Source organism: Callospermophilus lateralis, chromosome 6 (assembly GCF_048772815.1).
Source record: "Callospermophilus lateralis isolate mCalLat2 chromosome 6, mCalLat2.hap1, whole genome shotgun sequence".
In the NCBI taxonomy this organism is placed as follows: Eukaryota; Metazoa; Chordata; class Mammalia; order Rodentia; family Sciuridae; genus Callospermophilus; species Callospermophilus lateralis.
In genome coordinates, this window is record NC_135310.1 from 137,143,196 (window position 1) to 137,166,347 (window position 23,152).

At 34.8% G+C, this 23,152-nt stretch overlaps 1 protein-coding gene across 2 annotated transcripts in view; it reads right to left on the reverse strand.

Moving 5' to 3' along the window:
• Window positions 1-23,152, reverse strand: part of Exoc2 (exocyst complex component 2) — a 198,942-nt gene that overhangs the window by 30,611 nt on the left and 145,179 nt on the right. For both annotated transcript variants that reach the window (XM_076859113.1, XM_076859114.1), the window contains exon 23: window positions 19,164-19,305. In XM_076859113.1, coding sequence (XP_076715228.1) covers window positions 19,164-19,305 — 142 coding nt within the window. The remainder of the gene's footprint in view (window positions 1-19,163; window positions 19,306-23,152) is intronic.

Genomic DNA, 23,152 nt, shown 5'->3' on the forward strand with positions numbered 1-23,152 from the left:
GAGTGTTGACTTTCAAACAGAACTGATGCTATTGAAGGAATACAGAAAATACCAGGTAATAAATATCACTATTGCTAATGTGGTTCATCCAATTTTAAAACAGACTTTTGGATAAGATTTACTGAGAGTGAGAGAGAGTCCAAAAGCCACAGGATCAACAGTGAAGGCAGAGACACAGTTTGGATAGAGTAAAACTGAGTTAAGAGAGAGGAAGATTTTCATATTCTCTCTCCTTCTGTTCCATGGTTGGTTCCACTGGGACAAAAAAAGCTACAATGAGCAAGGAATGTAGCTCTATTCACCAGAGCACAAGGATACAGGGAAAGGCTGATCTATAAGACTCAAAGTCCACTCAAGGGATCCCTTGGTAAAGAGAGGCACAATTTGATTATTAAAAAATTAACTACTAAAATGAATTGAAGCTCATCATATGTGTTCATATCATGAGTTTCTAAAAAATAATTTTAAAAATAAACAAATATTTTGTTGAGACTTTTGAGAAATGCTAGGGAACCAACTCATTCTGAAAAGTGCCAAAGAAAGAATCAAAAATTTCCTTGAACTTCCAGTATAAATTATACTTCAGAATAAGTATACAATTATTGAAAAGAATTTTTTAACTTATGTCATATTCCAGGAAAGAATCATTAATTAATAATTTCTAATATGAAATAGATCATGGGAAAAATTATCAGTGGTACTAAAACTGTTAGATGCAAAGTTTATGGCCAACTTTTAAAGGGTGAAGCTGACAACATTTGAATCTAATTTTCATCTTAACACTACAAACAGACCAAACATACTATGTAGACTTAATGGAAGTAAACCCATTAAACCTAACATTGATAAAGCATCTTTACTAACCACAAAATTTAGAGCAAACAACAAAGATGGAGGAACATGTTAAATGACATCACGAGGAATCAATCTAAAACACCTAGACTGTGAGGAAATCTAAAGAACAAAGGACCTAATTTATTTAAAAAACTCAAGAAGGAACCCAGAGAGTTAATAAACTAAAAAATAAATAAATAAGACTGAAAACCACTTAAGAGATGCATGAATAAAGGAAAACATATGTAACTAGAGTGAATCCTAACTTAAGAAAACTGTCTAACAAGCCTCTGTAAGAATTTCAACAATGGAGTGGTGTGACTCTACTTTGTGTACAACCAGAGACATAAAAAACTGTGCTCTATATGTGTATTATGAATTGAAATGCATTCTGCTATCAAGTATAACAAATTAGAATAAGTAAATTTAAAATGAAATAACATGAAATTTCACCAATAAGGATATGATGAAATTAAAGAATCGTTTTTCTTTTTTTTTCAGATCTGATAATAGTATTATGATTGCTTATGTTTCTTTAAAAAAATAAATAATTTGCCTCTGGGTAAAATGATGTAATACCTGAGACTTCCTTCAAATTACTAGACCCTGGAAGCAGTGAGGAATAGGGTGGTAAAGATTAAAAAAAAAAAAAAAAAAGATTGGGCAGGGCTGATAATTATTAAAGCCAAAAGGTAAATAAAGATTTGCTATACCATTCTGTTTTACTTTGTGTCTAAAAATTTCTCTAATAAAAAGTTTGAAAAATGACTTAAGATTGTTTGCACAATAGTACATTAGTTTATCCTGATGCCAAAAACATAGTTTACCACTATCAATTTAATACATAATAAAATAAAATAAATACTTCAGCAGATAAGACATGCAATGAAGAAAATATGTAGGCCACAGTCCATCTCAAGGTTAATAAATTTCATTTCTAATAGTCTTCACATTTAAGACTATTAGAGCCAACATTTAGCTTTATTGAAAAATGTTTGGCAAACAAAGAAATTATAACCAAATGTCCAAAGCATTGTCCAAATGGTTTTCATAGCACTGGCTCTAATATGTTAAATTGCTTATAAAAAAGGAGACAATGTCTGAAAAATATGAACCTACATGAAAAAAAATGATTTTTAAAAAGGATGACCAACTAGGATTATCCTCCTTTAGAAATATGTAAAATTGCTCTTTGCTCATCAACAAATACAACACCATTACAAACTACCTTACAATAAGTTTCAAATGAAATTAAGACCCCTCGAAGGAGTTATAATATCTTTTCCTTTAGAGTTCAGTAAAGGGAAATTATTGACTTGGACATTTCTTCACAGATTAAGTTCACTCAGTTGGTGTTCGGTCTGATCAAAGGGAGAATTCAAACAGCACTGAACTACCCAGAGCAGGGGACTCATTGAGGGGTGGAAGGGTAACAGAGAGACAACTGCTTTCACCAAATGCTAACACAGATTTCATATTCAGAGAAGAGGACAGATTCTGAAGTGTCCCAACAGATAGCACTAGGAATATGATGTTTATCGTGGTGTTACATGCATTTTACAATATTCGAAGCCCTTTTAACTGGATGGTGTATGTGTTATTTTTGTAGCTGTGGCAATGGGGCAGGCAGGGCAAAGGCAGCAGTGCCATGATAAAGAACACAGAGGAAACAGAGTGGGCAGTGGGTTGGAGAGGAAGCCTTTTTGAAATAAGAAATGGAGATGTGGTGAGATTTAGGGTGTGTCAGAGACAGCAGGAATGCAAGAAACTGGAGCTCACTGAGTGTGATGTGGGATGAGCTAAGGACAAGGAAGGTGCCTAGAACTGCGGGTGAGAATAAAGTGGAACATGTCAGTTCTGGAGGCTGAGGGAGGCATGTCCAGGGATCAGGACAGTGAATATGACAGGCCAGTGATGGTAGGGAGAGCAGAAGAGTGAGCACCCAAAGGAGGAGGGAGAGTGTGATCTGAAGCAGTTCTTTTCAAAGTCTTGACTACGAGGGTAAAATGCAATGTCCAAGTGCAGCTAAAGGGGATGAAACAAGGTTTGCTCATTATATTTTTTAAGATACTTGAGTGACTTTCAATTTTGATAAGAAAAAGGCTATGGAGAGGAAGATGTCAAGACTTGGCCAAAGAAGAGAGGAGAAGAATGAGCCTCAAGGGATCACAGAGTGGAGTGTGAAAGCAAGTTTAATTAGCCTCCAGAGGCTAAGGAGCACATGATATGGGAAGGATGGAAGCACACAGGTGGAAAGGAGGGCAGTATCGATCTGGATTCCATCATCCAAAAAGCCAGGACTTGGTTATGGAGACAAAAACACTTCAAAGTTATAGTTTTATAAATCTTCCTTATAGTTCATCCCTGAACTGTTGGCTGAGGTGTTTTATTTGGAATAGAAATTAACACTGAAATAATGCTTTCTTTGTATATTATTAGAACACCACAAGTTTTATATTTGCTGAGATCAGCTCATATTTTTGCCTGCATACCTAGAACTGGTTCTCTAGATTTACCAAAGTAAACATTATAATCATTATCTCATTAATTATCACTAATTATTAATTATCATTAATCACAATTAACAGAGTATATCATATTAATTATAACTAACATTAACTCTTAGTGACATTATTTAGAAATGGAAATGGATTAGTGTCTTATAAAAGGGTTTGAGTGGCAAATGAAACTCTCCACCCCTTCTACCATGTGAAGATACAGGGTTTGTCCACCGCAGCAACAAGGTGTCATTTTGGAAGCAGACAGCAGGCCTCACCAGACATTGAATCTGCTGTCACCTTCATCTTGGACTTCCCAGCCTCCAGAACTGAGAAGTAAATTTCTGTTCTTTATAAATTAACCAATTGGTGCTATTTTCTTATAGCAGCTCAAAGGAACTAAGATGAAGAATAAGCCAGAAAGCAATATTGCAACAACCCTGTATATACCTCTCTGTGCCAGTACATAAAATGCATTTTAGTAAACTCTCCAGAAATTTTCAGAAAAAGATTTTCCCTATGAGTTGTTAAAGTTTAACAGCTGATGAGACTAATGTTTAAATAAAGGTGAAAATTTAATGATATGGGCAAACAGCACAGACAATACCTGAGTTCTGTGTACAGGAGCAAGTCTTACTTGTTTACTTTTACTTTTTTATCAGTAAAACAAATTTATAATTGAAGTTATCCCCTCTGCTTGACATAATGAAATTTTAAGTTCTCTTCTAGCTTACTTTTCTGCCCTGATTAAAGCATTTAATTCCCTTTCACTGCAATGTCTTAGTTGCTTACAAATCTTACTTGCAAGTCTGACTTACTCTGAGAGTCAAATTTTAAATATTTTTAAAATTACAAAATTTAGTATGAAGAGAAAAATGTTGGAGGAAATAAAACCATACAAATAGACAAATTAGATAGTCTTCATAGAGCAAATATATGTTTACTAGGTAACTGCAAAGAAATGATGGTATATAAAACAAGACAGTAAAGTATCAAAAAAAAAAAAACCCAACAAAATAAACACAATAATAAAGCATTTTTCACATGTTTTTTTCCCCACAAAACTAGCTGGATTTTCATTTCAATTTTGGGAAGGATCACCCCAAATGGTCCAAGAAGATATAATTTTTAAAGATAAATGGATATAAAAGCATAACAGAAGAGATCTACTTTGGTATTTAACATTTTTTCCACCTAATGCCATGATACATTTTACCAAAACATCTGCTCCCTGTCTATATACCTGCAACCACCACTACTGATATCAATAACCAACCAACCAAACAACAAAAAGAGAAACACTCACCACAGATAAAGATACTAATAAGAAGTAGTTTCAGGAGTCTTCTCTAGCAAACGCTATTTTAAGGATATTTCAGCGCGTAGAAAATATTAAGAGCACACCCATGATTTCAGGAATGCTGAAGGAGAAAGCAGTCCTTACTAATTCATTTGAGAATCACAATGCTGTCATCTCCTTCACAGCTTCTCTACTGACACTTTAAACTTGGAAATCAAGGTGGGCATGGTGACACACAACTGTACTCTCAGTGACTCGGGAGACCTCCCAAGTCACGAGGATCACAAGTTCAAAGCCAGCCTCAGCAATTTAGAAAGACCCTGTCTCAAAAATGAAATAAATAAATAAATAAATAAATAAATAAATACATAAATAAATACATAAATAAATAAATGCAAATGTATTTTTTATCTACCATGAGGTAAAGATTTTAAAAACTTTGAATATACAGATTAACATTCTGATTTTCATTTTATTCTAGTCTTAATGTTCTAAATATGTATATTTCTGTATCTGTGAATTAAATTTAAACAGGGCATGAATGTGTAGTTTTCTTTGGCCAGTGTGCAAAGCATAATTAGGTCCTTAAATTTGTACTGGTGATCTCACGGATTTTGTGACTGAACTGCTGTTTCCCAAATTCCTTTTTTTTTTTTTTTTTTTGAGAGAGAGAGAAGAAGAAGAAGGAGAAGGAGGAGGAGGAGGAGGAGGAGGAGGAGGAGAAGAAGAAGAAGAAGAAGAGGAGGAGGAGGAGGAGGAAGAATTTTTTTAATATTTACTTTTCAGTTTTTGGCGGACACAACATCTTTGTTTGTATGTGGTGTTGAGGATCGAACCTGGGTCGCACGCATGCAGGCGAGCATGCTACTGCTTGAGCCATATCCCCAGCCCTCCCAAATTCCTTTTAAAAATGGAATTTAGGGACTGGGGTATGGATCAGTGGTAAAACACTTGCTTGCATGTGCAAGGTCCTGGCTTCAATACCCAGCACTGAAAAAAAGTACTCTCTCAATGAAAACTATGTCTATTTCACATTAAGTTTATATTCTGAATAAAGTGTTATTATTTGAACATAGAGTTAGGTATGTATGCTAGGGGAGCAAAACTGATCAGGACTAAGACATTGCAGTGAAAGTTACTTAAATGCTTTAACCAAGGAAAAAAAGGAAGCCAGAGGAAGAGAACTTCAAGTTTCATTATATCAAGTGGAGGGGATAAGTGGTTATAAATTTGTTTTATTGAGAAAACAATATACTCAGTGGAAAGAACAATTTCTTATAATCCTTATTCAGGTATCCATTGGGAAGAACTATCAGACAAAGCAATGGTATAATTATGTAGAGAGGTCATCTTGTGAAGAAATTAGCCTGGCTGCAGCCTTCTACATGCCCAGTAGAGCCATCTGTGACTACCAGAGTGGGCCTAATGAGGCTACTCACAGATGGTTGAGGTCCAGAGAAAGTGATTCTAAAGTGATAATCTGCTTTCTTAGTTTAAGAAGCAATGTTCCTAATACACATAACTGAGCAGTGATGTACAGTGAAATAAGTGAATTGAAGTAATGGATGTTTTCCCTTTGATTTCTAACCACATATAAAAGATAAGTTCCTACTCTAGAAAGTTTTACAAATTTAGTTTTGAATTTTTTATTTCTTCTAGCAAAAAGAGGAAAACAAACAAACCCAGGTCCACTACTTACTGAAATATGAAAATGCTTGTCATACAGTCTTCCCCAAGTTGTAAATACATCTTACTGTACATAATTGTGTTAATTGTTATAAAGCACATTTTATCATAAAAAAATCTCATTTATTTTTTCCTGATTCCACCCAAGTGCACAGTCCACTCACCTCACCCCAGGACTTCCTCTATAGCTTCCTAACTAATCTCTTCAGCAGAATGATAAAGTCCCACCTCCATCATCTAGTCCCCACTAGGCCATATTGCCGTCACTACCTTAATAACTTCCCTTAAAGCATCTAACTTCAGTTTGATTAGTTTTATTTTTGTTTTGTTTTGTATTTGGTCTTTAATGTCTAGGAGTTTTGAATGCCCTAAATCATCTGAATTATTGGGATGTATCCCAAATCCTACTTGTTCCTTAAGATATCTACCCTATGATTATAGGCCAGGTTAAATTATCCCCAATTAGAAACAGCAGAATCAGAAGTTTGCAAGTCTTTGGAGGCCATTTCAATCAACAATATATCTGGTGGCTGGCCACTCAGCATTGATGTGAACACCGCTGCTGATAAAAATATATATATATATATATATATATATATATATATATATATATATATATATATATATATATATATTTCTTATAAGGATGACCATATTTTTGAAAATTCTAATGATAACTGCTATGTGATTTTAATTCTGCCTTCTCCAGCGATATAAAACTACTTTTCCTTTTTAAAAATGTAGATATAAGAAGATAGCTATTAAATCCATCTCTTTTTTTTTTTTTTAGAGAGAGAGAGAGAGAGAATATTTTAATATTTATTTTTCAGTTTTCGGTGGACACAACATCTTTATTTTATTTTTATGTGGTGCTGAGGATCGAACCCAGTGCCCCACGCATGCCAGGCGAGCGAGTCACCGATTGAGCTACATCCCTAGCCCAAATCCATCTTTAATCCCTTCTCTAGAATATAGTCTATCCTGATAAGCATTTTCTCACATGGTTTGGTTTTAAGATGTAATAGTTTCAGAACACAGGAATTTCTACCTTCTATCTTTGGCTACCATACTATAGTAATTCCAACTCTCATTTCACTGGACACTTTAAAGCAGAAACATCACAGAGCACTTGGACAGTAGACCTGCAAACAACCTACAACTTTTAGAATTCATACACTGCCCCATATTAAGCTGTGCCTTCTCCTCCCTCTAGTTGTTAAAACTTGCCTACCCCATAACTGTTCCTACATAATTTACATGTAATATCTTTTTTGTCTTTGTTTCTAATTATGCCTTTTTCTTTTTTGTATGCTTTTTTTCCCTCATAATTCAATTTTTCTTGCATGACTTTAAATTTTTTTCTACTCAATGAACTCTTTTGAGGTAAAATTCATATACAGTGAAAACAAAGATCTTTAGTGCATAATCCAATGGGATTTGATACAAGTGTGCAACTTTATAATTACTATCCAAATAAGATACAGATCATTTCTTTTTTGGAGGTGGAGGGGTACCAGAAATTGAACTCAGGGGCACTCAACCACTGAGCCACATCCCAGCCCTATTTCGTATTTTATTTAGAGACTGGGTCTCACCAAGTTTTTTAGTGCCTTGCTTTTGCTGAGGCTGGCATTGAACTCACAATCCTCCTGCCTCAGCCTCCCAAGCTACTAGGACTACAGGCATATGCCACTGCGCCCCGGTAGATACAAACCATTTCAATCACCCCTAATAGTTCCCTCCTGCCATCGTTCGGTCCATTACTACCACCCACCTCTAGTCATCTTGAATTAGTCAGCCTGTTCTTGACCTTCACTTAGATGGAATCCTCTAGTATGTATTCTTGTACTTGAGCTTATTTGCTTATGTCTCCCTTTAAGGGGAGTAACAAGTCATCGGTCTATGGCACTATTAGGAGGTGGTGAAACCTTTAGGAAGTAGGGCCTAGTTTGAGGAAGCAGGTCACTGGGAATAAGCAGGCCTTTGAAAAATATATTTTGTCCCTGTCCCAGCTCTGTTTCAGGCCACCATCTGGTGAGCAGTTTTGTTCTACAGTCCTTCTGCCATAATGTTCTGCCTCACCATAAGCCCAGAGATAATGAAGCTGGCTAACCATGGACTAAAACCTCCGAAATTGTAAACCAAAATAAACCTTTCCTACTGTAAGTTGAGTTTTTCAGGTATTCTTTCACAGCAACAGAATTCTAACACAGAAAATTGGTAGTGAAGAGGGGATATTGCTGTGGTTATACATGGCCATGAGAGCTGGAAACCTTTATAATTGGTTTGTGGGAGGAAGTCAGAAACATCTGGAGAAGTAGGCTAGAAAAGCTTAGAATGATGTAAGCAGAGCTTCATGGGTAATTTTGGTGGAAGCTAAGAAGAGAATGAGAGAATGCCAATGGGAATCCATATAGTAAAGGCTGGGCTCATGAGAGTTCAGATGGAAATGAGGATTCTACTGGGAAATGGACCAGAAGTCATTCATGTTACATTCTGGCAAAGAACTTGTCTACATTTTGTCCAAGTCACTCTAAGTGAGGGTGAATTTAAAGGTGATAGACTAAGTAATTTAACAGAGGAAATTTAAAAGCAGCCTGCTTTCAGGCTTGCTGGTTGCATTAGTCAGATTTACAGTGAGAATCAGGAACAAAAAATAGAGAAGAAATGTCTGAAAAACTTGCAGGAAAGAAGTGAGTGTAAACTTTTAGGCAAGGAGAGTATGATTGTTAAAGAGATCAGTAATATTAAAAAGAAGCAAGTCACTTTGCAAAGGGACATAGAAAAGATGCCTAGAGGACTTCTAAGGAATAAGTAAGACTCTATCCCTCCCAGACTCAAAGGTGTTAAAAGGTATAAACCATTCATCTGAGAAGAAGCCCTTGGGCACCCTACTCCCACAATAGCTTCCACAACAACTCAGAAGTTGTTGCCCCAGGACTGGTTTCACCATGTTCAGCTATCCAGGCACTCAGAGGTCACCAAAGCCATGGCCCAAGCAGTCCCTGGTGCTGCCTGAGCTGGTGGCACAACTTAACATAATCCATGAAGTTCTGGTTTTGCAGGCATTCAGAATGTAAGAGTCTTATGATTATGTAGGCGTCCACTGAGATTTCAAAGGAAAGCCTGGGAGGCGGCAGTAGACGGCAGGGTCAAGGTCCCTACAGGTAACCCCTGAAAGCATGATATGTGAAAACTATGAGAGTGATGCCCAAAGCTGCAATGGAGATCCCAGGAAATTAGAGATGCCAAGATTGTGGAACATCTGCCAAGGAATCTGTAGGCAATGAGAGCTAGCCTGTGGAGGGGCTTTCATTTCAGAACAAAGAAAAGGAAACGTGGCATTCAGTGTGCTTGTCAACTCTGCTGCAAATCTGTTATGACTCTGTCATAACTCAGTTATGTAAGAAGCTGTTGCAACTTTAGTTGCAACTCTATAGTATGAGAATACCCAATCAGAATATGTATTGTCTTATATGGGAGACAAAAGAACTTGTAAGAGACACACCATGCTGCATTCCAGGCTCAGCCTTTAGATATAATCCACTGGGCAAGTGTTGACACTAATAAAAGCTGTTTCCTGCTGAATGCCCCAGTGCCCTGTTTTACTGGGCGATAATCCCATTACAAGCCCAAGAGTGACCACATGGGCTATAGCTGACAAGACTATAGTGGAAGAGCCATCCAAGTCCTTTGTAGATCACATCATGCCCTGGATGCTGAACACGGAACTACAGAATTTAATATTTGCCCTGCTGGGTTTGGGTTTTGGTCTTAATCTTTGGCCCAATCTTTCCTTGTTATTTTCCTGTTATTCCCATTTTTAAAAGGAATTGTGCCATTGTATGTTTGAAGTATATAATTCGTCCTTTGATCTTTACAGCTAAGAGTTTCCTTGAATCTCAGAGGAGAGGAATAGATGCATTTTGCATTATGAGATGGTCATGAGCCTTTGGAGGCCAGAGGTGAAATGTTATGGTTTGGATAGACATAGACTTCACACAAAAGGCTTGGTTGCCAGCCTGTGGCCCTAGTAGGAGATAGTACAACCTTTAGGAGATGGGGCCTAGTTGGAGGAAGGTCACTGGGAGCAGACCTTTGAAGGTACATTTTCTTCCTGCCTCTCTTCCCCCCAATCCTAGTCATCACAGAGTGAGAAGCTTTACTATAACATGTCTTCAGCCATGATGTACTATCTCATCACAGGCCCAGAATTAATGGAGCCAGTCAACCATGAACTGAAACGTTTAAAACCTTGAGTCAAAATAAACCTTTCCTGCTTTTAGTTGATTATTCTCAGTTATCTCATCACAGTGATGGAAAACTGATGAATGCACTATCAATACTAGAGTTCTAGTTGCTCCACATCCTTTGCCAACATTAGTATTCCCAGTCTCTAATTTTAGTTGTTCTCATGAGTCTGAAGTAGTATTTCACTATGATTTTCTTTGCCTTTCCCTGATTATAAATGCTGCTGTTTATTCTCAATCTGTTACTGGCCTTTTGTGTTTTTTTTTTTTCTTTTTAAAAAAGCTGTTTTTATTCACCTGTTGCAATATATCTGTTAATATTTCCTTTTGCCATGGACATGCTTTAGTGCCTTGTCAAAATAACTGACCATGTATACATGTGTTCTTTCTGTTCCACTGATCTATTTGTCCTTATGCTAATACTAAAGTTTCATTAGAGTAGCTCTATCAAGTCTTTATACCAAGCAGTGTGAACACACCGACTTCCTGTCCTTCATTAAGAATCTCTGGGTTATTCAAAACCCTCATTTTTCCAAATAAGTTTTGGAACCACCTATTAATTACTCCCACCCCTACCCCCCAAAAAAAGATGCTGAGAATTGGGTTGGTAATGCACTATATCTACAGATCAATTTGAGAGACCTGACTTCTTAATACTGAGATTTCCAATGCAAAAACACAGTTTATATATTCATTCATTTTAGTTTTATTTAATGCAATTACATTCAGTAGTAATTTTCCATTTCCAGTGAAGTCCTAAATGTATTTTGTTTGATTTATTCCTTATTCTTTAAGCATTTAATGATACCATAAATGGAATTATTAAAATTTTATTTTCTATTTTTTGCTATATTTAACTGTTTTATGTTAAATATAACTGAGTTTTGCATGTTGATTCTATATCCTGAGATCCTATAAATTCAATTATTAATTACAATAATTTTATAGATTCCTTAGAATATTCTATATAAACAGTGACATTGTCTTGGAATAAAAACAATTTTATCTTTGTTATGGTTTGGATATGAGGTGTTCCCTAAAAGCTTGTATTAATGCAGGAGTATTCAGAGGTGAAATGATTAGATGATGAGGGCTAAAACCTAATCAGTCCATCTTAGAATGAAGTAACTAGATGGTAACTCTAGGCAGGTAGGGCATGACTAGAGGAGGTGGGTCATTGGGGGGTGTGCCTTGGAAGGGTTCCTGAGGCCCCTTCCCCTCCCTCTCTGCATTTCCCAGCTGCCAGGAACAGAGCAACACTCCTATGCCATACCTATCTGACATAACGTTCACCTCACTTTGGGCAGAGTGAGGGAGTTAGTTGGCTGATCATAAACTGAAACTCTGAAAGAGCGTGTCAAAAGAACTTTTCTTCCTCTAAGTGGTTCTTGTCAAGTATTTTGGTCACAATGACAAAAATGTCACTGACAACTAACACAACCTTCCCCCACTCCCACCAATCTTGTGTTTGTTTTTTTTTTTTCCTGCATTATGACAATAACTAGGACCTCCAGGATAATACTGAACAGAAATAGAGTAGACACCTCTGTCTCCTTTCTGATGCTAGTGGGAAGTATTTCATGTTGCATTATCTTATTTTAGCCACAGGACTTTTGTAGATCCTTTTATCAGGTTTAGGAAGTCTCCTTCTATATCTAATTGGCTGAGACTTTTTATGATGAATTAATGTTGGGCTTTTGTGAAATATTTTCTTTACCTCTGCTGAGAGGCAAAGGTTATATGGCTTTTCTTTCTCAGGCTATTAATATAGTGATTAATTTTCAAACATTGCACAAGCCTTTCATATCTGAAATAAACCTTGCTTGGTCCTAATGTATTAGTACTCCATTGTATGCATAATGTCACTTTATTTGAATTGCTAAAAATAATTGTAAAAAATTTTTTCTTCCAATGTTCATGAGGTAGATTGGGGTGTAATTTTCTTTCCTTGTAGTATTCTTGCCAGATTTCAGTTTGGGATTGTGTAGACCTCATAAAATGAGATTCAATATTCAATATTAAAAAATGAGATTTCTTCCACCAACATTTTCTGGTAAAATTTGTGTAAAACTGTTACTATTTCTTCCTTAAATGTTTCACAGAATTTATCAGTAAAAGTGTTTAAATAGGGAATTTTCTACAAAGAAAACTTCTTGATTGTGAATTCAGTTTAATGACTACATGGCTTTTTCTTGCATCAAACAATCATTTTTTTTAATTAGTGAAAAAAGCAAAGTTTGCTTTTTTCATTTACTCATGTGTCAATCTTTTCTTTAGATTTGAGTTTCCATCTAGTGTTACTTTCATCAGCTGCATTCCCTGTCTTACTTATCTGTGGCTTTCTGCTTGAGTGCTAGCCACAGGTGCTGCAACCTGGAGAGAGCCCTAAAGGGAAGCCGTGGAAAGACTTGCTTTGGTTTCTACAATTTCACTGAAGCACCCTCTTCCAGTTTCTGGTTTTGACGGCTCTTCTGTGCTTCTACATTCTGTGCAGAGTTTACAATTTAACTGTGGAAGGAGATATCTGATAAGTTTTCCACTATTGCTGGAACCAGAATTTCTCTGAAACTTATATTTTTGGTTCTGAGGTAGCACTAGTAAAGCATGCTAAATTTTGTCATTAATCTGAGGATGTTTCTATCACAAGATACACAAAAAGCATTGTAGAAACTTTGTAAGTATAATGTAACAGTGCTACATAAGCTAACTTCACTAGTCTTTATTCCTCCATTTTCAAATGGTTAACAAAGTATTAAACACTGTTTAAAAAAGAAGGGCTGGGGATGTGGCTCAAGGGTAGCGCGCTTGCCTGGCATGCATGCAGCCCCAGTTCGATCCTCAGCACCACATACAAACAAAGATGTTGTGTCTGCCGAAAACTAAAACAAAATAAATATTTAAAAAATTCTCTCTCTTTCTCTCTCTCTCTTTAAAAAAAAGAAAATACACCTGCAGTGACTCCAGGCTTCCCTCTAAACTGATAGGAAGACATTCTGAATTTAAGTAGCATATACTTCCAAGAGAATATCAGGAAAAATGGTTTCATGACTTGTTGAAACCTAGATTCATGAGACTGTCATTTTCATATCAAACCAAGTTCGTGTGTATGAAGAAAATGAATTAGTGTCATGTATACTTTTTCTTCATGAGTATCCTGCCTCCATGGATAAAAATTTCTTTTTAAAAATAAGAATGTATGGGGCTGGGATTGTGGCTCAGCAGTGGAGCACTCGCCTAGCACGGGCGGGACGCCGGTTCGATTCTCAGCACCTCATAAAAATAAAGGCAATGTGTTGTATCTATCTACAAAAAAGATGAAAGAAAGAAAGAGAGAGAGAGAGAGAGAGAGAGAGAGAGAGAGAGAGAGAGAGAGAGAGAGAAAGCTCCTCACAAATATTCTTCAAACACTAAACTTAAAATAGAAAATTAAAGTTTTCTGTGATTCTACTTCCCACCCTTATCAAGTCACATTTGTATATGACAAAATATGAACCTGATATGTTGTCTTTCTAAATAAAAATATGAGAAAAATGAATGCATTTTTCCTTGACCAGCATTTTCTACCACTACATGAACAATGTATATGTCCCTCCCTCTCTCTGTGTAGGTAGAACAATACCAAAATCTCTCTGTACCCATGGGAAATTGATTGCAGAACATTCCCCTAATGGAGACTGAATACCAAATCCACAGATGTTCAAGTCCTTCATGTAAAGTAGTATGATATGTGTAAAACCTATAAAGGTCCTTCCATATATTTATCTCTAGATTATTTATATTACCTACTACAAAGTAAATGCTATGTATATTATTGTTAGGCTATATTGTTTACACAATAATAATAAGGAAAAAAGTCTGTTTGGGTTCCATAAGATGCAATAATATTTTCAAATACAGTATTTTTTATTTGTGATTGGTTGAATCCACAGATGCAGAACCTGCAGATACAGTGGCCAAATGTGTAAGTGTGTATATGATTCACATAAACATATCACAAATATAATATATGATTATTTCATATGGAGCCACAAACATTTTAATGATCAATTTTCTCAGAGAGCAAGACCAAACTTTGACATTGCCTGCTAGTTTAAAGTTTTTTGAAAAATTAACCAAATATCCATTTTTTTCCTTATCCCTGTTCTTCTTATTCTCTAGAAATTCTAAACCAGACCCAAGCTTTTAATTTGAGTCATTAGATGCAGGCAATAACCTAATTATACAATGTCTCTTACAGAATTTATTTAAAATATTTGCAAGATATTTCTGAAAAGCAAAAATCTTAAAACTAAAATTGTTTTGAATGAAACAAACATACACATAAGAAATATGCATTTGCCTTTGTCTCCCAAGATGTACATTCTCTCTCTGCCTTGCTTAGATATGCTGCCTAGCACACTGCTTTGACAACAGACATCTAATAACTCTTGTTCACTAATGAAACTGGGCAGTACAGGGACTGTGATCTGACATATTACTAATGTATGGGAAATTATTCGACTCTGGTTATATGCACCATTTATGTAAGCAGTCAACTATGATATTATTTTTAGAATGTTCAGATGTATTCATGTCACAAATTACATAAACCATCTTCCCCTTCCCATTATAATTTCAATTATTATAATTAATAAAAAAGCACTTGAATTAAAAATTCAATTAGGTGCTTTACCTACATAAAATAATTAAGTTTAAATTCATTTTTTAAATTCCTTTAATGAATGAATATAAATTTAAACTTATATGCCTTTTGGAGAGAAAAGATAGCTAAAACTAGTATTTAAGAGAAAATTTAAAAGAAAGATTTTTAAATATACTATAAAGATATGAACTCCCATGTGTATATGAAAATGGAATTCAATAACATTCTCAAATTTATAGAATGCAAATCCTGTCGCTCTTGATAATTATGGATGACAGAACAATTAAAATCTTAAGAACAGTCAGTTATATGACTCAGAACTAGCCAGAATGATCTCTACTGACATAACAAATAAAAAGGTGACAACAATTTAAATATCCAACTGCCAGGTTAAAAAGCACATGTATGGCTTTAACGGATATTTTTTCTTGAATCATGAAATTAATCAACTGGATTTCTTTTTAATCACTACATAGAGTATTGAAAACTAAATTTAATGCTAACTACAGCAATAAATAATCAGTTACTTACATGATTTTAAAATTCAGACTCTGGAGATTAAAACTCTAAAGAAATATTAAAGTTGTGAATTGAAATTATTTTAGAAGATTAATAGTCAAACTTTTGACTGTTCACTTTACAAGGCTCAAGTCAACTTTAAACAAACTAAAAATCACTAGATGACTATGCAAGACTGAGGTTTGGGTGTACTCATGAAGTCAAAACTACACAAAGAACAGAACTAAATACAGTTTATAAAAGTGAAACAAACATGGACTACTTCTTAAATGCTTTTGGAATCAGAGAGAGTATATAAATTGCTGACATTAGGGTCCCATGTGCCATTTGCTTATGAAACAGTTTGTCTTTCTAAAAAACAAAAACTGAGCTGGGTTTTAAAAAAAAAAAAAAGCCATGCCACTTACTCATTTAGCCAGCAGAATTTTAATTTTGTATAGAGAAAAATATATATATATAAAACTATTACATTTTTAGACTTCACATGGTTGAAAACCATGAAGACAACAGATAATAGACTTTGGGTATCTGAAATTAATATGTTACAATGGGGGACTTGGACATCAAATGTCTTATTATCCAACTAGATACAATGGACACCTAAGATCCCTCTTAGCCTGATATTGCCACTCACACACTCCTTGCCTCTTGTTAATTTTCACTAAAGTGCTGTCACAGAACCCACATGGCCAGCACTTCAACCCAACAAAGCCCTTCAAGAAGTACAAAACTTCATGGAAGTCTCCTTCCCAAAGATATCTCTTAAAGAGGCAAAATGATGAGAAAGAATATCTATGTTCTACCCCAAGAGGAACTGTGCACTGCTGTTGATGTTTTTTAAGAGAAGCAGCAAGTATGATAAAGGGCCAGTCAAGGAAAAACAGACATCTTCCACACTGGCAACAAGTAAATTCTGTTTCTCTATAACAATTAGACCTTTTGATGAAGACATATAAGATCCTCAATTCCAACTTGTTGCAGTAATGGATGAATTAGTTGTGTCATGAGTGTTCCTATTACCACAGAAATATTGCAAGCAAATTAATCACCTTGGACATACACAAAATAAGGTTAAGAACTGTTTGGGTGCTAACTTTTAATATCTAGTATAGGTTACTCATTGAAGGAAATATGAATTTTAACAAAACTAGTTTACACTATCACTGAACAATATATTATTTTTACATAGTGATGCTACATAGAATTACTGATGTGTTAGATATACTTGATTGTTTAAAATGCAACTGCCCCAAATTTAGGGAGTACATACAGCTGTCATGTGAGAATTAACAAAGACAAGAAAATGAGCATTTACAACATTCATTTTAATGCACTTCAATAAGTATGAAAATCTCTTGGGTATAATTTATCAAAAAGTGAATAAGCATAATCATGGAAATGAACACTGTATGATGTACTTTACTACTGAAGAAAAATTTTAGAAAAATCACTGCAAAACCATATAGCAAACAATTGGAAGATAAATTGAGGAGTAACACACTTATGTACAAAGACTGCATATTAATAAACTTCATTCACTCAACACACACAAACTGAACATCTTGTGTGCTAAACACTGGGAGCTCAGATGTGAAAATGATCCCTGCACTAAGGGTATCCAGTAAGGACAAGATAATAAATAATTCCCACATATACAGCACTCTAAGAACAGGAAACTGCTCTAGAAGCACAAGGTCAGAGGTATGCCAACTTCAACTAAGGACATGTAGAAGGGGGTCAGGCAGAGCTTCCAGGAGGAGGAATCATCTAGGAAATCAGGGAAGGGCTGGAGTAAGCAGGATAGAGAGTGAAGCTAGAGGGAAGGGAGTGGACACAGGGCTTTGATGCTTGTTGCCTGCTGGAGGTACATGGAAAGAAGAAGGGCATATGGCAAGCATAGGTGAGTATATACAGGGCCTTGGCACTGCTTAAGAGTTTAAATTAGGGGATGGAAAGGATCCAATTTACATTTCAGAGGGATATGGTTTTCAAAAAGGTAGAGGTAGAGGCAGCTGGACAGAGGTCTTAGGGTGAGGTGCTAAGATATAGGGGCAGAAGCCCACATATCAAAGCTTCATGAAGCTGAGTGTATGATGGGAAAATACTGAAAAAATTATAAACAAGATTCTAACTGGATCTGATTTAGACTTTAAAAAAAGAAATAGTTTTGAGTATGAACTGTAATCCATTTGGGGCACACAAAGTATGAATACAGAAAAATAATGGAGATTACAGGGAAAAAAGATCAATATAGCAAGATGAAGGTATAAGGATATAACTACAATGATCAAAATTTCATAAAACTAAGTTACTGTGGTCACATACATTATTATTTATGATTGTTTTTGGTATCAATACATATGAACACATTTTATTACCATCTAATGAAATCATTACATAATAAGAAAACAAAAGACAAATACAGTGATTAATTAAAAGAACAAAGATTAAGTCAAACTTGTTAATAATTCACTGTTACATCTATGTATGTATACATGGGTTCTTTTTGGATATACATACATAGATGTATAGTACAAGCATGACATTTCTATATATGTCCAGTACAATCATGACATTTCTATATAAGACCACTTCTATAAAAAATGTTAATAGATAACTTGGTTTTATGTATCCCACATTATTTTGTAAAAGGAAACAACTATTTGATCAATCAAAAAATTTATTTGATTCAAAGAGCAATAATGATTTTTAAGACATATATTATAAAGTGATTTAAGCAATTTTCAAATAAAATCACAAAGATAACAGTGGTATATGTCAGTCATCCTTGTGTAGCTAAATTTTCTTTGCTGAATTACTAGAATAATCTTAGTCCTACATATTTTCCTTCTATTCACTTTTTTTTTCTTCTATTCACTTTTTTAGCATCAATAATGAGGTCTTAAACAGAACTGACTAGTTTTCTTAAATAACTTTTTTGATGATGGTCACAAGGTCATTGCATGAAAATGTCACCCATAGTCACTCTATTGTATCAATCAAAAAACAAGTATGATAGAGAACAAGTATGTATTATTAGAATGTTCAATGATTATAAATAAGGTAAATTAATTTTCTCAGTGCCTCACACATGCTAGGCAAGCACTCCACCACTAAGCCACAACTCCAACCCCCATCGAGCACTAATAATAAAAAAAATGGACTGGGGTGTAGCTCAGCAGTAGAGCACTTGCCTAGCATGCATGAGTCTGAGTTCAATCCCCAGCACTGCCCAAAAAAAAAGCGTACTAAATTCCAAACTATCAAAAAAAAAAAAAATGGGTTTGAGCTAATAAGTTGAAATAAAACTCATCTCCCACCCTCAGTAAGAATGAAAATTTGAATAAAAAGCATTCTAAGCATATATTAATTGACAAAAGCACATCTATACCTACTATTAGCCTATTAAAACTTCAGTTACTGTGTTTACTTACCTGTTGGAGGTAGGCAGTCTTTCCAGTCAAAATAGCCTGCATAAATTCCAGGTTCCAAGGAGCCAACGATTGGATCTGCTTTCAGCTCAATGTAATTTTCAAAGAGTCTTTGGTCTAGTTCTTTCAATGAGGCCATGCTAACCTAGAAACACAGAATAAAAAAATATGAGCTGCCTACCTAAAGGCAAAAGAAAAAGTAAAATAGTGTAAATAATAAATACTTCAGCATATTTTAAAAGTACTTACCAGTTTTAGGATTTTATTTTATCTATTTTAATAACAAAGGTCACTCTTAGCTATTTCACAAGAAATAATCTCCATCTATGAACTATAGATCATCTCTGAGAAAACTTTACTAAACTTTCACTTGTATAAGCAAATAAAAAAAGCATTAAAAATACTAAACTGTTATCAGCCAATAAACTTCAATAAAAAGAGAACACCTATAATTCTAAAGACTCAGGAGGCTGAGATAGGAGGATCACAAGTTCGAGACCACCAACTTGGCAAGTTGGCAAGCCCTGTCTCAAAATAAAAAAATATAAAGGGCTGGCGATGCAGCTCAGGAGTAAAGCACCCTGGATTAAATGCCCAGTACAAAAATAATAAATAAGGAACCATGTAAGATAATAAAACTGTTTTTTTCATATTAATTCATTCATTTAAGAGTATTATTAAGAGTACAAAACATGTTCTGACCCTTTAAAAACCCCAATGCAGCTTCCTTTCCTAGTTACAGCCCTCCTTGCTGTGACTTACGAGTGGCTTGATGGAGAGGAGACATCAGTTAGGACCTATGGTAACTCCAGAATGCAGGGCTCCCTCTCTCAAAGGCAAATAAAACACTAAAGCCACTGGTGTAAGGACTACAAAGAGACAAACCCTAGACAAAGTTCAGCCCATGTTATTCACCATGAGGTCCCCTGATGGTAATGGGATCAGAACAGGGATGAGGATGTTGACAGCAGCCCCACATGAGTGGGCCTGTTCTCAATAGCACTCAAGAGGCCAAGAAGTTACAAAAGAGTGCATGTCTGCCCCAGGTTCTCTCCAGTAGATGGTGGCTAGTGTGCTTCCATGCTATTGGTTTGAGGAACATAAGCTTCTCTCCAATACTAGACCTGAGATTCCACAAAGTAACAATGGAAAAAAAACCATATATATGAAGGGTCAGCCTAAAAGAACATCCATCAACATGTGGCATTCTGCTGTGAAAGATATAAGTGATAATCTGAACAGAAGAATAATAATGCTTAATGTGATTAAAGTATACCACAAAACAATATTTTAAAGAGATAAGACACATAACTTGCATAGCTGTCAACTAAATAGATGGCCACTACTGAGACTGAAATGAAGTGCAAGTAGTACAGAAAAAACATGTAGAGAAGTAATAAGTAATGATAAGTATGAAAGAAGAGATTTGGAAGATAGATCCGAAGGCAGCAAAGAATAGAAATTCAAGTAGAGATATGTAAGCAATTAGAGAAAAGGTAATAATTAAACAACCCATGAAAGAATATCTAACTGGTTCTCAACCAGAGTTTGCAACTTGAATAGGCTTGTTGAATTGATGAAAACACTTCACACGTCTAGGCAGATACTAACGGTTCCAGTTTCTAAATTAAATAAGAAAGAAACAGAAAATCTTTCAGGCTTCCAGATCAAAAAATAATTTATTGACAAAGGAGAAAGAATCAGAGTGACCTAAGATTTCTGACATGTGACAATGGAACCTGAAACCACTGGAATATCTTCAGGAATAAAAGCATACAACCCAAGAGCCCTATATTTAGCCAAGACATCTTTCCCTCAACCAAGTCCAAGAAACATATTTTTTGGTGTATTTAGCATGCGTGAGCCTTGCGTTCAATCCCCAGCAGCCCCATCACTAAGAAAAAAAAAAAAAAGAAGAAGAGAAATCATGGGAGCATCCAAAAGAGAACAACTGAATAGAATCTAACAACATATCAAAACCTATGTGGAGCCAGGCATGGTGGCACATGCCTGTAATCCCAGTGGTTACAGAGGCTGAGATGGAAGGATCACAAGTTCAAAGTCAGCCTTAGCAAAAGCGAGGCATTTAAGCAACTCAGTGAGGCCGTATCTCTAAATAAAATACAAAAAAGGAATGGGGATGTGGCTTAATGGTCAAGCACCCCTGAGTTCACTCCCCAGTACCAAAAAAAAAAAGAAAAAAGAAGAAAAAAAAAAACTATATGGAAACAAAGCCTTGGCAGAAAGAAATTTATATCCCTAAGTATTTAAAAAGAAAAACTTAAAATGGATAAAGCCTTATAATTAATGTTTTAATCTTCTACTTCAAATAGCTATGAAAAGAGATATTAAGCCCAAAAAAAGCAGAAGGAAAAGATAAAAGCAGAAATCAATTAAATTTTTTAAAAAGATGAATATTAATGCCAAAACATTAATGCCAAACACAGGTTCTCTGAAGAGAATAATAAAATTGATTAAATTCTTAGGCAAGACTGATGAAGAAATAAAGAAAAATTAGAAATTACTAATAACAGAAATGAAAATTGCCAATCTATTCATATTGTCAACTATTGCATAGTTGATAGCTATGCAAGTTATGTATCTTTATAAAATATTGTTTTGTGATGTACTTTAGTCACCTTAAGTATTATTATTCTTCTGTTCAGATTATCACTTGTATCTTTCACAGCTGAATGCCACTGTTTTCCTCAATTGTTCATTTTCCACTATTACAGACTCTATATTAAAAGGGTAGACAAAAGTCATTATATTTTTATGCCAATAAGTCTGACAACACTGAGGAAGTTGACAAACTCCTGAAAAACACAGCTTTCAAAAACTGGCACAAGTTGTCTTATATTTATTAAAATAATTGAGTTGATTATTTTAAAAATGGATTTATATAATAAAAAATTTACACAATAAAAATCTCAGGCCTAAATAACTTTTCTGGTGAATTTCACCAAGAATTTGAGGAAGAAATTATATTACATAATGTTTTTCACAGAGACTGAGAGCATTTCCTACTTTAATGAAGCTGGTATAACCCTGGTATCAAAAACTTATAAGGACATGTACAACTAATTAGAATAAAAAATAGGCAAAAAATTGATTACTACAAATACAAGAATTAGAAGAAGGAGGGGGAAGATGGTGATGATGGAAATTAATTAACTAATTAATTAATTATGCACCATTGCCCTTGTGAACAAAGACATAAAAATCCTAATAAACTATTGGCAAATGTAATCTACTAACAAAAAAAGACACAGAATGGTATTGTTTCAATAGGTAAAAAAAAAAGGTACATTATAAAATTCAATATATTTTCATGACAAAAATTCTCAATAAACTAGGAATAGAAAGAAAATCAATCTTACAAGTGGTACACGCAAAAATGGCACAAACAGAATGTTTATCACATGAGATAAGGAATAAGAGAGTTATGTCCTCTTTCACCATTTATTTTTGAGGTCATACTAGAGGTCCTATCCATGTAATATATGAAGAGAAAATATCCAAAAAGTAAAAGTAGAATAGACTATTCGTAGAAGACATGATGACATACCTTAAAAATCTAAACAAACTGACAAACTCATAAATGAAATAAACAAGTTTGTCAAGGCAGCAAAGTTAGTAACAAAAATCAATTGTACTTTCATATATTAAAAAGAAAAATTATCACACATTAAAAGATTTACATAGCATCAAAAAATATGTGGAATGAATTTTTTTAAAAATATAGCAAAATCCCTATTGAAAACTATAAAAAAATGACCCAAACAAGTAAATAAGAATTGATACTGTCAATCTCCCAAATTCAATGAACTCCTAAAAAGACATATTTTGGTTGGTAAAAATTCACAGGCTAATCAATAATTTGGAAAGGGCTTAGAGTAGACAATGCAATTTGAAAAGGACAAAGTTGGAGAAGTCACATCACGTGATTTCAATATTGCGGGGTGGCCAGCACCTTGCCAGAGAACTCTTGC